This window comes from Mizuhopecten yessoensis, unplaced genomic scaffold (assembly GCF_002113885.1).
Source record: "Mizuhopecten yessoensis strain PY_sf001 unplaced genomic scaffold, ASM211388v2 scaffold9417, whole genome shotgun sequence".
Lineage (NCBI taxonomy): Eukaryota > Metazoa > Mollusca > Bivalvia > Pectinida > Pectinidae > Mizuhopecten > Mizuhopecten yessoensis.
The window spans coordinates 9,254-25,276 of NW_018408037.1; the positions used below are offsets into that span (position 1 = coordinate 9,254).

Sequence of the window (16,023 nt, forward strand, 5' to 3'; positions counted from 1 at the left end):
TTTTCTGGAACGGGTTCATTTTACTAGGGGGACAGAGTTACATCTGTAGCAACCTTGATTATGTAGTACAGGTGTATTGACAGCTGACGAGGCTAGTACCTGTGTCTAGATCTGCTGTTCCACAGTTCTGGTCGTCCTTCCAGGCCACCTGTCAGGCTCCGTCTGTTGTGGCCGCTATATCAATTTATTACTGATCGAAACGAGCTTGGGTGGGCAACAAGTTCCTTAGGCCCATGTTACATGTAATGTATACACTTGTTATGTAGGACAATTAATTTCAGTAAAACTTGTTTCAAATATCGGCTATACGGTTGTATCTTTTGATGGCTTCTGCTGATACTCACCTTTATGTACCGGTCACAGCGACCTCGGACTGTCAAATGCTGTGGCTGGAGTGTTGTCACAAGACAAACACGGATGTATTACCGAAGCGTCCTTCCGATTGACCTCCGCAACAAGTGCGTTCATTTGAGCGTACATCCATATCTATGTATACACGTTTGACTGATAATTATATAGTTAGTTACATACTCCTCATACGATCAATGATATATACAACAATAGTAAAAGTAGGTCGCTTGTCTACCCATGTGTTACACTCAGGCACCCACCCACACACGCACGTACAACTGCAGGTATTCATGCTATGACGAATTCGAAGGCTCTGTACGGCACCTTGTGGATGGTACGTATACTGTACAGGTAGTATAATCGGATCAGCTCTAAAGACATATGTCGCTCCCCTGTAATCTCCAAATGGACAGGTATCGAGCTAGCAATTGGTCGTTGTTTCAGCTAAGCTCAATCAACTACTGTAAACGACGGTTATTACGGAGAGTTTTATCGTTATGGCGGGTTGCTATGCCTATTTCCCCAAAGCTATGTTACGCTAGTGCGCGCATCCAACCGTGCACTGTTATGACGCGTCCTCAGGTATTTTTTTTTTATACAGGTAGCAATATCGGAATCCCGTGCCTAAGAATAGATTATTGTAAACAGACCACATATTTGGTATTTCGGCATTATTTGTTGGTGTTTAAGCACTTGATATAATTACTATTGCCAGTTGGAGGGTAAAACAATTCATAAATTTCATCAAAAAAAGTATCTTACCTACAAAGCGTAGCTGTACTGTACACGTGTACAGGGATTTGTTGACATGCTTCGATAGAAGTATGTCGCACTAAATAGTAAAAAATTATTACTAACAAAACTGATAAATCAATAGGTATGTTATTAAAATGTAAACAAAATCTTCCATCGATTTAAAAAAAACACCATTGCCTTATTAAGGAAAATGATCACATGCCTAAATATTTAAAAAAAAAAATAACTGAAGGAGGATTCGAACATACACCGTTTATTTTCTAGTCGCAAGTAAACTGCGTTACACATTCGGCTACATAGAACATACAGATTTTGGCAATTACAAACTTATTTAACCCGAGAAACTCCGGTCGCAGTTTAGAGAAACTTGATCACCCCTGTTTTTCCATATTTTGAGCACTTTCCCAANGTTTAAAATTTCACATTCAATTGGTTTTGTATCTTTTGCATGCATTTTTGCTACACGAAATGTTTTACTCCTTAGTTTTTTTCTTCGTTTTCATAAATGCCGACTTAGGGAAATACGGACAGTTTTCCGCCATACCTCTTCCCCCCCACGCGTATGGTTTCGTCGATAGTGTAAGGAACGACAGTCTGATATATATTGATACGTGTGTGTGTTGTTCCCCTGTAATATTGCTTTGTTAACGTATTACTAATTAACGTACATTGTCTTGTAATGGTATAAAATAAAAACAATAACGACTGAAATAAACTATTTGATTAATTGAAGGTTTTAATGAACAACAAATTTGAAAATCTATATTAAGGCACAGAGAAAGTCATGAATAAACCCGGGTGCATCAAGGTCAGGTACACATCACCAACACACGTGTCTACGGGTAACAACCAGCTAATTGCCACTGTCATCATGGTAGCTATAACTAAAGGGTGTAGAGAACGTTAGACAGCGTCACCCCATTTAGGATGGCACTAATTATATATAAGTGTGTGCACGGGACCCTGCCTTGTGTTCTTAGTCGTACATCTTCAATGTAACCTTAATTATATGGTTCATGGATAAATGTGTCCAATTGAATTAATTATTACATCAGTTACATAATGTTCCATATTCATACATTGTAATAGTTTACGACCTTCACTCGTTTGTTACAGTTGTTCTACCTTCACTCGTTACTTACAGTGGTACTACCTTCACTCGTTATATACCTTACAGTTGTTCTACCTTAACTCGTTACTTACAGTTGTACTCCCTCCACTCGTTTCTTACAGTTGTACTACCTTCACTCGTTACTTACAGTTGTACTACCTCCACTCGTTTGTAACAGTTGTTCTACCTTCACTCGTTTCTTACAGTTGTTCTACCTTCACTTGTTTCTTACAGTTGTACGACCTTCACTCGTTACTTACAGTTGTACTACCTTCACTCGTTACATACAGTTGTACTACATTCACTCGTTACTTACAGTTGTACTACATTCACTAATTTCTTACAGTTGTACTACCTTCTCTCATTTATTACAGTTGTACTTCCTTCTCTCATTTCTTACAGTTAAACTACATTCACTCATTTCTTACAGTTGTACTACCTTCACTCATTTCTTACAGTTGTACTACCTTCTCTCATTTATTACAGTTGTACGACCTTCACTCGTTTCTTACAGTTGTACTACCTCCACTCATTTCTTACAGCTGTACTACCTTCATTCAATTTTTACAGTTGTACTACCTCCACTCGTTTCTTACAGTTGTACGACATTCACTCATTTCTTACAGTGGTACTACTTTCTCTCATTTCTTACAGTTGTACTACCTTCACTCGTTATATACTTACAGTTGTACTACATTCACTCGTTACTTACCGTTGTACTACCGTCACTCGTTACTTACAGTTGTACTACCGCCACTCGTTTCTTAGTTGTACTTCATTCACTCATTTCTTACAGTTGTACTTCCTTCACTCATTTCTTACAGTTGTACTACCTTCACTCATTTCTTACAGTTGTACTATATTCACTCATTTCTTACAGTTGTACTACCTTCTCTCATTTCTAACCGTTGTACTACCTTCACTCATTTATTACAGTTGTACTACCTTAACTCATTTTTTACAGTTGTACTACATTCACTCATTTCTTACAGTTGTACTACCTTCTCTCATTTCTTACCGTTGTACTACCTTCACTCATTTCTTACAGTTGTACTACCGTCACTCATTTCTTACATTTGTACTACCTTCACTCGTTACTTACAGTTGTACTACCTTCACTCGTTACTTACAGTTGTACTACCTTCACTCATTTCTTACAGTTGTACTACCTCCACTCGTTACTTACAGTTGTACTTCCATCACTCATTACCTACAGTTTTACTACCTTCACTCATTTCTTACAGTTGTACTACATTCACTCGTTACTTACAGTTGTACTACCGTCACTCGTTACTTACAATTGTACCACCTTCACTCATTTCTTACACTTGTACTACCGTCACTCGTTTCTTACAGTTGTACTACATTTACTCGTTACTTACCGTTGTACTGCATTCACTCGTTACTTACAGTTGTACTACCTTTACTCATTTCTTACAGTTGTACTACCTTCACTCGTTACTTACAGTTGTACTACCTTCTCTCATTTCTTACAGTTGTACTACCTTCACTCGTTATATACTTACAGTTGTACTACCTTCACTCGTTACTTACAGTTGTACTACCTTCACTCGTTACTTACAGTTGTACTACCTTCACTCGTTATATACTTACAGTTGTACTACCTTCACTCGTTACTTACAGTTGTACTACCTTCACTCGTTACTTACAGTTGTACTACCTTCACTCGTTATATACTTACAGTTGTACTACCTTCACTCGTTACTTACAGTTGTACTACCTTCACTCGTTACTTACAGTTGTACTACCTTCACTCGTTATATACTTACAGTTGTACTACCTTCACTCGTTACTTACAGTTGTACTACCTTCACTCGTTACTTACAGTTGTACTACCTTCACTCGTTATATACTTACAGTTGTACTACCTTCACTCGTTACTTACAGTTGTACTACCTTCACTCATTTCTTACAGTTGTACTACCTTCTCTCATTTCTTACAGTTGTACTACCTTCACTCGTTATATACTTACAGTTGTACTACCTTCACTCAGTTCTTACAGTTGTACTACATTCACTCATTTCTTACAGTTGTACTACCTTAACTCGTTACTTACAGTTGTACTACTTTCCCTCATTTCTTACAGTTGTACAACCCTCACTCGTTACTTACCGTTGTACTACCTTCACTCATTTTTTACAGTTGTACTACCTTCCCTCGTTACTTACAGTTGTACTACATTCGTTACTTACAGTTGTACTACTTTCACTCGTTACTTACAGTTGTACTACATTCGTTACTTACAGTTGTACTACCTTCACTCGTTACTTACAGTTGTACTACCTTCACTCGTTGTATACTTGCAGTTGTTCTACCGTCACCCGTTATATACTTACAGTTGTACTACCGTCACTCGTTATATACTTACAGTTGTACTACCTTCACTCATTTCTTACAGTTGTACTACTTTCACTCGTTACTTACAGTTGTACTACCTTCACTCGTTACTTACAGTTGTACTACCGTCACTCGTTACTTACAGTTGTACTACCGTCACTCGTTACTTACAGTTGTACTACCTTCACTCGTTACTTACAGTTGTACTACCTTCACTCGTTATATACTTACAGTTTCACTACATTCACTCATTACTTACAGTTGTACGACCTTCACTCGTTACTTACAGTTGTACTACTTTCACTCGTTACTTACAGTTGTACTACCTTCATTCGTTTATTACCGTTTTATAAAGCTTACGTGAAAATATCGCAAGCAGTCAATGCATTTCGTATGCTAACGTGAAATACCAGGGACTGTGTCCGAGACCTTAATCAATTTACTCCTCTCAACAAATGTCAACACCCTCATTAAAATATTGTTCATTTCATTCAACGAACAGTAAGTAAGTTATGAATCTGATACCGAGTTCGTCGCCTGGGAAACACTTACAATTGTACCTAAAGAGACATTCCTTCATCGGTGTACATACCATTGTACTTATTAATAAACAGTTCTGATTATAAGGTAGATATCACGATGTATGAAGAAGATTTTGTAATAATCATATAATAACAAAGGTAAATGTAAAGATATGTGGTGGAATAAGCATTCATATTTTTTACTTAATTATTACTACTATTTGAGAAATATTTTTTAACTAATCCATTAATGTAAAGGATACTATTTACACGCAGGACATAGAAGGAAGGAAATAATCAATTTTGAAACTGATACAAGTTACTTATTGTCTGTACCTTTTATTAATATAACTAATTGCATTTCATGTATACTTGTTAAGTTGATAACTGTTGGAATTGGTTAAACAGCTAGCGCCTTCTATTATTTTAGTCTACCTCCTCCTGACCGGGACCCTCAACAACCTTGAGATTAGAAGATACGCACTCAAAGCACAAAGTACCTATATGGCGCAACGACTATAGCAGTTCATGGTTACTGTTTATATCGTACATGACTAAAACAAAAAATAAAAAGCAAAATTGTCTTACTTATTAAATTGTCAATGTTCTGTAAGTTTCCCCTGACAGAATTAAGACTCATACTTACTCAAAGCATCACTGTCTTTTCTTTGATCGCTAATACAAAAGTGTCAACAGAACAATAATTCGGACTGAGAATAGATAAAACAAGGGTGAATTATGATGTAGACATTGAAAAAAATCAAAGAGAAGAAAACTAGGTGATTCAGAAGGGTAAGTGTCGGCGACACCCAATGTAGCCTTAGGTAAAATCCAAGACGTATCGCGTCCTCGTTACGAGAACGAGGGAAAATGACTACTTGGCAAATCTTCCTACATCATGTTATATTGGTCGTGCTTTGTCTTTGAATAACAAGAATACCGTGAAACGTTAATTTATCCTCCTTATTCTATGTTATCTTCATATCCTGAAATATTTGGATTTGACGTAGGAAGCATTTGGTGCTGTGTTATATACATGATATATATTATGTTATTACCATCAATAGAATATCCGGAATTAACCGTTTTGTGTATTATTGTATTCCGTCTCCGTATCTTGTTTCTATGTTTTGTTGTTTGACTTCCTGTTCCGGTAATAAAATGAAAAGTTGAAGAGTGAAGTTGTTTCGATTCATCTCTTAATAATCCTCTCACATCGCAAACCCAGTACATGGTGGAGAATCCAAATTGGACATAATGTAGAGTGATATAACTTATAATTAGAGTGTGGTTTTGGCCCCGGCACTTGCCGGTCGAGTTGTGTTTTTGTTTAATTAACGTGTGTCGGATGTCAGGCAGATGTTTACCACGTTTTGTTTCTTGAATGACTTTCTGTCCCGTGTTGCATGTATCGATGCCGTGATGACTGATGTGACTTATTTGTAAATTGATCAACTATCGCAAACCCAGTACAGCTGATACATTTAGCCTTTCTATATACCAGATGTCGCAGCGGCCTTTTTTTGTTGTGATTCATGATGGTCTACTTGGTTTTGCTCAGGTGTGTTGTTACTGTCTTGATATTCAAGTTAACTTGGTTGAAGTAGTAACAAAAACATAATAACGCTTTACCATGATACTTTTTAGTTGATTTATTTTGATACACAAAGTGACTGCAAATAAATCGTATTGTGTGATTTTATTCCACTTGTTGCAGACATCATTGGATTCGAAATCCCGTAAATGTGGTCCAGCCTCCTCCATATATACGTATGTTTCCGTTGTTAATTCCAAGGTTTTCCAGTATTCTGACCCACACTTTATCACCTTCATTAAGACGAATTACGACAGAATTTGTTGCCTGTTTGAATTGACTTTCGCCTGCTGCGTAGTTCACCATTATATTGCGGCCATTGTGGACCAACTCTGTTTCGAATTCGTCATGAGCCCTTACCATTATTGTAACGGAGAAGTAGTACATACCAGCTTTCGGACAGGTGAACACACCGGTCAGGTTACTGTACGCTGACCCTTCGTTCATAACATTTCCTTCAAAAATAAGAGTCTGATGCACACCGAGGTTGTTCTTCTCTGGACCGAGCTGGGTGGAGAATGCTATAACTGGTTCTTCTTTGTTCACAACTCGTCGATCTGAAGAGATTAAAAACGAGACGGATGTTTTATATTTATAATTATGATGGTCTTATAGTAGGAGTGTGTACTGTATATATATGAATGTGTTGCCTGATTGTCATGACTTTCGCCTGCTGCGTAGCTCACCATTATATTGCGGCCGTTGTGGACCAACTCTGTTTCGAATTCGTCATGACCCAATACCATACATGTAATTGTAACTGAGAAGTAGTACATACCAGCTTTCGGACAGGTTTATGTATATATATGTTACCTGCGTACAGTGGCCATTAGTTGTATTGAAGTAGTACTGTAGCTTCAATTAGTATGTTAAATGAATTGTGACATCAAAAATAATGAATAAAAACAATGAAACGGATGATGAACGACTGATGAGGTGAACATGGCTCCTCTTGATATTGAACAAAATTATCTTTTATTTTTTATTTTTGTATCAACATGGTCATTTCTTATCCCTAGTAATATTCATTAGCTTATAAGTTTTGATATTTTTGAAAATATGTTTAAAGAAAAGTTTAGCAGGTCCCAACAACCGGACTCGGAATGTAATATAACGTCATTATAATTGATTACGAGTCATTATTGTCATAATTATTTTACAGTGTAGAGGGTGTTCTATCCAGGCGGGTACACAGTTCAACCAGACATTAACGACTTAAAAATCAATAAGCAACTACACAATGTTTTTTTATAAAGAACTCAACGAAACAGCTGCCGTTACTGCACGTTATTGCAAGGGCGAGCAAGTTAATTCAATGTAATAGCATTTTGATTGATCTTTTTTTCGTCAGCCATACATTAAAAGGACACTTAATGGCAATAATTTGAAATGAAAGATGTGGTACCCGAAAAATGCTGATGAATTATCTCACATACAGTGACTGTACTCACCCCTGATGTTATCCGATATACCTTTACTATTTGAACAGGCATCTTCACGAACGGCTTGTAGTTGAGAAGCAAATTTCTGTTCCATCTGTTTTAAGCGATATTCGAAGTCTTCATTAGATTTCACCAAGGCGATCATTACCATCACGCTCCAAATGAACTGTATAATACGTCCCATTTCTGATTTTCTCACATAAAACTGGTACACATAGAATATGATTAGTTATATTAATGATTAATTAATGCTGGACGTTTTCATGAAAATGTAATTCCTCAATTATATAAAATTACGACAATGATTTACAGAGACACTGCAAGAAATATCTTCTAATTTTTCATTGAAGAATAGTGCATCTTGCACTGTATGTGCCCCTGTCACACTTGAGAAGTTTGACCTAGTTTGTGGCCCCATTCAGATATCTAGAGGGCTGGTTTTAACAAATCTGAATATACACTGAAATTTAATTGAACAAGAGGCCCAGAGGGCCTGTATCGCTCACCTGAATATTTCAGCAGTCATAGCAAATATTCTGATTAAATATTATATTGTACTACAAATTTGTCACTCGCAATCTTTGTCGGCTCCCTCTGTTGAAACTACCAGTCAAATATTATTATAAGATTTAATGCTTTTTGGCCATCGTTCTTCTTCAAATATTATGATTTTATGCCTTTCGATTTTTCATCAGAAGTCGCTCGATGTTTTTGACATATTTCACACCTGTGACCTTGAAAAAGGTCAAAGTCATTTTCATTCTCAAACTTTGTCAGACTCTGTCTCACGAAGCCACAAGGCAAATATGAAGGTTCTACACCTTTTAGTTCTTCAGAAGTCGGTTAAAGAGTTTGGCATATTTGACCACTGTGACCTTGAAAGTAGGTCAAGGTAATTTTCATTCTCAAACCCTGTCAGGCTCTATCCAAGGAAGCCACCAGCCAATTTTGAAGATTTTATACCTTTAGTTCTTCAGAAGAAGTCATTTGAAGTGTTTGACATATTTGACTGCTGTGACCTGGAAAGGAGGTCAGTCATTTTCATTCTCAAACTTTGTCGGGCTCTATCCCAGGAAGCCACCAGCCAAATATAAAGATTCTATACCTTTTGGTTCTTCAGAAGAAGTCGTTTATAGAGTTTGACATATTTGACTCCTTTGACCTTGTAAGCCAGTCAATGTCATTTTCATTCTCAAAGTCCGTCGGGCTCTATCCCAGGAATCCACCAACCAAATATGAAAATTCTATACCATTTGGTTATTCAGGAGAAGGCATTTAAAGAGTTTGACATATTTGACCCCTGTGACCTTGAAAGCAGGTCAAGGCATTTTCATTCTCAAATTTTGTCGGGCTCTATCCCAGGACCCCACCAACCAATTATACGGATTCTATACCTTTCAGTTCTTCAGGAAAAGGCATTTAAAGAGTTTGCCATATTTGACAACTGTGACCTTGAACGTTAGTCAAGGTCATTTTCTTTCTCAAACTTTTTCAGGCTCTTTCCCAAGAAGCCACCAGCAAAATATGAAGGTTCTATAACTTTTAGTTCTTCAGAAGAAGTCGTTCAAAGAGTTTGGCATATTTGACCCCTGTGACCTTGAAAGTAGGTCAAAGTCATTTTCATTCTCAAACTTTGTTGGGCTCTATCCAAGAAAGCCACCAGCCAAATATAAAGATATTATACCTTCTAGTTTTTCAGTTGAAGTCGTTTGAAGAGTTTGTCATATTTGACTCATGTGACCTTGAAAGTAGGTCAAAGTCATTTTCATTCTCAAACTTTGTCGGGCTCTAGTCTATCCCAGGAAGCCACCAGCCAAAAATGAAGGTTATATACCTTTTAGTTCTTCAGAAGAAGTCGTTTGAAGCGTTTGACATATTTGACTCCTGTGACCTTGAAAGTAGGTCAAGGTAAAAAAAATATGCAAACTTTGTCGGGCTTTATCCCAGGAAGCCACCAGCCAAATAGAAAGATTCTATACCTGTTAGTTCTTCTGAAGTCATTTAAAAAGTTTGACATATTTGACCCCTATGACCTTGAAAGCAAGTCAAAATCATTTTTATTCGCAAACTTTGTCGGGCTCTCTCTCAGGAAGCCACCAGGCAAATCTAAAGATTCAGTACCGTTTGGTTCTTAAGAAGAAGTTGTTTAAAGAGTTTAACATATTTGACCCTGGGACCTAGAAAGCAGGTCAATGTCATTTTCATTGTCAAACTTTGTTGGGTTCTATCCCAAGAAGCCATTAGATAAATATAAAGATTATATACCTTTTAGTTCTTCAGGAGAAGTCGTTTAAAGAGTATGACATATTTGACCCTGTGACCTTGAAAGTAGGTCAAGGTCATTTTCATTCGCAAATTTTGTTGGGCTCCTACCAAGGAAGCTTTCAGCTAAATAACATGACCCTAGGCCTGTCCGTTCTTCAGAAGAAGTTGTTTAAAGAGTTTAACATATTTGACCCTGTGACCTTGAAAGTAGGTCAAGGTCATTTTCATTCGCAAATTTTGTTGGGCTCCTACCAAGGAAGCTTTCAGCTAAATAACATGACCCTAGGCCTGTCCGTTCTTCAGAAGCAGTTGTTTAAAGGAAAAGTCGACGGACGACACCGGACGACGGACAGCGCACCATGACATAAAAACAAGTAAACTGAGGTTAACCTTATTTTAGAAAGCTTAGAAAAATCTTTCAAACTATAAGCTATCTTTGACTTCTTGTAGGTTCCCCTAATGTATAGAGACAAATCTTGCTTATTTTAACAAACAAGGGTTTCCTTCAAAAACTGATCATGTCTACACGTGAAGGGTTAAGTCTGCATTTCATAAATGTCTGGAATAGAGAAGAAGGGTCTATTTATAAGTGAAAAACGCAAAGCCGTAATAGGTCACTTCAGCCAAAGATCTATGATCACCTAATGCGATCCACCTTCGTCCGTCGTCGTGCGCCTTTTGTTGTGCACACTTCACAATTGTAACTTAAATGCAAATATTACTGAAGGGATTTCAATGAAACTTTATTGATACATTAAGTACATGGTTGGAACAAGATGTTCTTATTAACCTAGATGGAATTTATTAACTTCTATTCTGATGAAAGGATTTCATTGAAACTTTATAGTAATCAGTTCCTAACCATGTGTATATTTGGTCGGCTCGGCCAGGTATCCAAGATGGACTCCATTTTTAAAGTATGTTTTGAACTAAAATTTCAGTTCTGTAAAAGTGATTTTAATGAAACTTCATAAGAATGACCAATACATGGTCCGACATAGTACTGTTAATTTCCGAGTAGGCCAAATATACTAGATTTCCGCCACGGACGCCATATGAAAATCTATTTTAAACTTAAGCTCAATTTCTGCTGAAGGGGTTATAATGAAACTTCATAGAAATGTTCAGTACAGGGTCCAGTCAAGTCAAACATTGTCAAAATGTTTATATGAAAATTCATTTTGGAATACATGTTTAACTTCAGTTATACTGAAGGAATTTCAATGAAACTTCATAGAAATGTTCAGTACAGGGTCCCGTCAAGTCAAACATTGTCAAAATGTTTATATGAAAATTCATTTTGGAATACATGTTTAACTTCAGTTATACTGAATGAATTTCAATGAAACTTCATAGAAATGTTCAGTACTTATAGCCTTAACTATAAAGTGTGGGATACTGACCTATTACCCCGTGTGATCAAAGTACACGTTATAATGTCCCGGTTGTCGAGGATTCGGCTGTAAAGTGTACAAGTTGTGTGAGCGGTCTTATCTATACACGAAGGTCGCAAGACTCTGGTTTCTTATCATAGCAGTGGTAGTACAAACAGTACATATACAATATCTTCTTTGATCCTTTACAGTAATAACAGAAATGTTTCTATTAAAACATGAATCACATGTTGAGACAGCATAAACATACTCATTGGAGGTATGTACAGTATGTATACAGTAATAATTACAGTAAAATAATAACATATACTACGGAAACGCTCTATAAACTCCACACTATTCGATGTCACGTAAACATAATTTTTTTACGATGCGACATTTCCGGTGTTCGTTACGAAGAGAGTGTGGCGTTTAGTAGTTAATACAATCAAGTGGGCACGTGATAGTTGTCATTGGAATGACTAAAAAATACAGTTAATTGGTTGAATGTGACGGCAAGATTTATGTTAATGAAACCGTAAAAAGCGTCATCTACAGAAACAAGAGGCCCAATGGGCCTGCATCGCTCACCTGGTAATAATATCACACTTGTAATCTTAAGATTTCATAAGAACCTATTAAAAGATTTAAACATACGACGCCTGTGACCTTGATTGTCAAACAAGGACATTAGGTTGACAGTGGATCAAGGTCATTCATCTGAACTAACTTGGTAGTCCTTCATCCCAGCATGCTACAGGCCCAATTTCTGTACCATGGGCCTTTGGTTATTGAGAAGAAGTCGTTTGTAGATTTTAAGACATTTGACCACTGTCACCTTGAAAGTTGGTCAAGGTCATTCTTTTGAACAAACTTGGTAGTCCTTCATCCCAGCATGGTACAGGCCCAATATCAGTACCCTGGGCCTTTTGGTTATTGAGAAGTTGTTTGAAGATATTAAGACATTTAACCACGTGACCTTGAGCATTGGTCAAGGTCATTCATTTTAGCATGCTACAGGCCTAATATCAGTACACTGGACCTTTTGGTTATTGAGAAGAAGTTGTTTGAAGATTTTAAGACATTTGACCCCTGTGACCCTGAAAATTGGTCAAGGTCATTCGTTTTAACAAACTTAGTAGTCATTCATCCCAGCATGCTACAGGCCACATATCAGTACCCTGGGCCTTTTGGTTATTGAGAAGAAGTTGTTTGAAGATTTTAAGACATCTGACCCCAGTGACCTTGAAAGTGAGTCAAGGTCATTCATTTTAACAAATTGGTAGCCCTTCATCCCAGCATGCTACTGGCCAAATATCATCATCCTAGGCCTTTTGGTTACTGAAAAGAAGTTGTTTTAAGTAAAAAGTTTACGCCGGACAGACGGACGACGGACGCCGCACCATGGCATAAGCCAAAAAATTAATAGTTTAAAGTGACAACCAAAAAAAATGATTAATGACATTTTGTGAATTATCGTATGATGCTATGATCACGTGGCATCAGAAATAACGTTACAGTAATGAAATGGTCCTTCAATATTCGGGAAAATATTACCGAGAAATTGTAATTATTGAACATAACATCCTGAATTTCGTTGATGAAAAATATGACATTCAGGAATAAAGTCAATGCATTGGAGGAGTATGACGCCCAGAAGTATCCCTTATGAAAAGATTAAACACAGAATTGTTAATGAAAGGTTGAAGATTATACACGTATCATATCCATTCTTAATGAAATGATCGTGTGTCCGAAACATTGTTTATGAAATGGTCCAGTGACATTTAACGACATCGTTAATGAAGCAGTTCAGTGATATATCTTTAATGGAACGGTTAACGTTGCGTGTGTCAAATCGAAAATTGTTGATAAAACTAAAATGTGTATGAATTCAGCATCCATTAACATGGTTTTTACAGCTTACTATGACAATTAGAAAAAAGTGATGATGTTCTTGATATAATAAAAAATAAATATCGGTGTTGGTCATCTAGTAGCAAAGCGTAGCTAAATTGATTTGTTGATATGCTTGTAATTTCTAACATTGTTTAATCTAACTGTACATGTGCTTAAGCGTGGCCGAACATAATATTTGAACACCTAGGACCTAACTTGTCATTTGTCTGATGAATGTGATCAAGTACGTATCGAACTAAAAACACCAAAACGTCACATGTTCTCTCCTTAGACACCAGTTGTATTTGTAGTTCAACCCAATATGTTTTGCTCTAAATACAGCTGGAAGCATTTTGGTAACCATGTATTAATAAGAACGCAAACTACGACATTTGGTCATAACAACAAAACACAAAATCATATAATGCTTAATAAGCAGTGGCTAGTTAACATCCCAAGAGAGCGCTAACAACAAGTAACACTCGCAAATGGTATGAACTATGCCATCGTTCCAGATAAAATCCCAGTTGATGAATTTCGTCTTAAACATGTACGAAACTTCAGCTCTGCTGGATGACAGAGTTTTGAACCCTATCAAGTTTGAAGTACCAATAAGAAATATAACTACTGTATATATATACACATGTAAGAAATATTTGCGTGTCGCACTTGATCACAAACAATACAAGACACTTTTGTATATTATCACCAGCTAGAAAGCCAATGTAACGTCGCCAATTGTGAGGTCAATAACATGGCTATTCGGATTGTTCCGCGACAGCAAACTACATGAACACTGGGACAGCTTCAGACCAATCCAACTTAAATAGACTGAAAACTAATTCGCTTTAAATTCTGTTTCTTAATTTCGTAATTTCGTAGTTCTTTGTAGCGCCATCCGGAGATAGAGTAAAACTGTAATATACAAACGCACATTCTTACTAACACGATAGAGTAAGCTTATAAACACTGAACGAGAAATAAGATAAATTCAACTTAATTCGACATGTCATGCATGACAAATGTACAATATGACTCAATACTAATGACTAGAAGAAACATGTAACACATATTTATCGATAGTTACCCTATTCTTTGCCGCAGATGTAAAAAAATCTCTCTATTTATGGTGGTACCATGTGCTTCTAAAATGGTGTAGATCTGCTAAAGATCTGAGGCAATACTAAATTGTGGTCGGTAATGTCCAGAAAGGCGTATAAAATAATAACCTACTCGACCGGGTAGATAGATCCGGAAATATCATATAGATGATTATAGGACAGAGGTACATTATATATACTACATCCATATTACATTTGCTGAGGTGAACTCAATACAATATTTAAGTATTCCACAAATAAATCACTACTTAAAATAAATGTTTTTTTGTTTTGTAACATGACATTAAAAGTACCCCATTTTAATTAAAACAAAGAAAGATTACTGAATCAAATACAGATACATTTAATCCACTGCAGAGAATAACCCTGCACTGTACTGCACACCAATGATCCACAAACAATTGTTAGATCTATTGCTATTGCTGACTTTATTGGTTCCATCAGTTAGTGTTTCAAGTCCCTAGGCAGACATTCTCGTATACTTACCACTAGTGGGAATTCAGAACACCACGTAGAGAACTCTAAATACCTGAAGGAAGTACGACGTTGTCTTTCCCTCTCTCCCTCTATAACAAACACTCCTATTGAGGATGCAGTGTTAACCTTTTAAATGTCGCTTAAGATGAAAAAGCATACAAACTCAACTCCCCATATCTAAAGGTATGGCATAGTCATCCAAAATGTCAACCCTTTGATAATTTCTATTTAAAGACCATAATTAAAAATCGATATGCAATTTTGTTGATATCCAGAAATTCACAAATGAGGAGCATTTTCTCATAAGTTACCAGAATTTCATAAACAAGAGTACTGCGGGGCGGAACAATATACGCTCGTCGAATGCCATATAGTGTTATATACTTTCTTACATTGAAATAAGATCTGCATCATTCTAAGAGTGGTTAGCTGACATGCTACATTGTGTAAAAAATGTAGGAGAAAATCTCCTGACAAAAAATAAAATGTTGAAATGAACAAAGGGCAAGAACTTTTGCAAAAAATGTTGAATCAAAATTCTTTTAGGGGAGACACAACTTCATATCATGATTATAATGTATACCAAGTTTCAAAGAGATCCGTTGAAAAATGTAGGAGGAGATTGCCGGATAAAAATCAAATACTGAAATAAACAAAGGGCAATAACCTTTACAAAAATTGTTGAATTAAAATTCTTTTCAAGGAAACACAACAACATATCATGATTATTTAGCCTAATAAGTGTCAAAGAAAT

General features: G+C 36.5%; 1 protein-coding gene across 1 annotated transcript; it reads right to left on the reverse strand.

The window, feature by feature from the left end:
- Positions 1–6,818: 6,818 nt before the first annotated feature.
- LOC110458052 (complement C1q-like protein 4) lies at positions 6,819–11,891 on the reverse strand. Its single transcript, XM_021509600.1, has 3 exons — positions 11,803–11,891; positions 8,144–8,320; positions 6,819–7,249 (listed from the first exon to the last, which is right to left on the reverse strand). The coding sequence occupies exons 2-3, from the start codon at positions 8,316–8,318 to the stop codon at positions 6,819–6,821; spliced, it is 606 nt and encodes a 201-aa protein (XP_021365275.1). The 5' UTR covers positions 8,319–8,320; positions 11,803–11,891.
- Positions 11,892–16,023: the final 4,132 nt, after the last annotated feature.

Coding starts and splice junctions, on each gene's coding strand:
- LOC110458052 (XM_021509600.1), bottom strand. CDS start 8,318: ATGGGACGTATTATACAGTTCATTTGGAGCGTGATGGTAATGATCGCC. Junction 7,250..8,143: donor TATATCGGATAACATCAGGG/GTGAGTACAGTC, acceptor TAATCTCTTCAG/ATCGACGAGTTGTGAACAAA.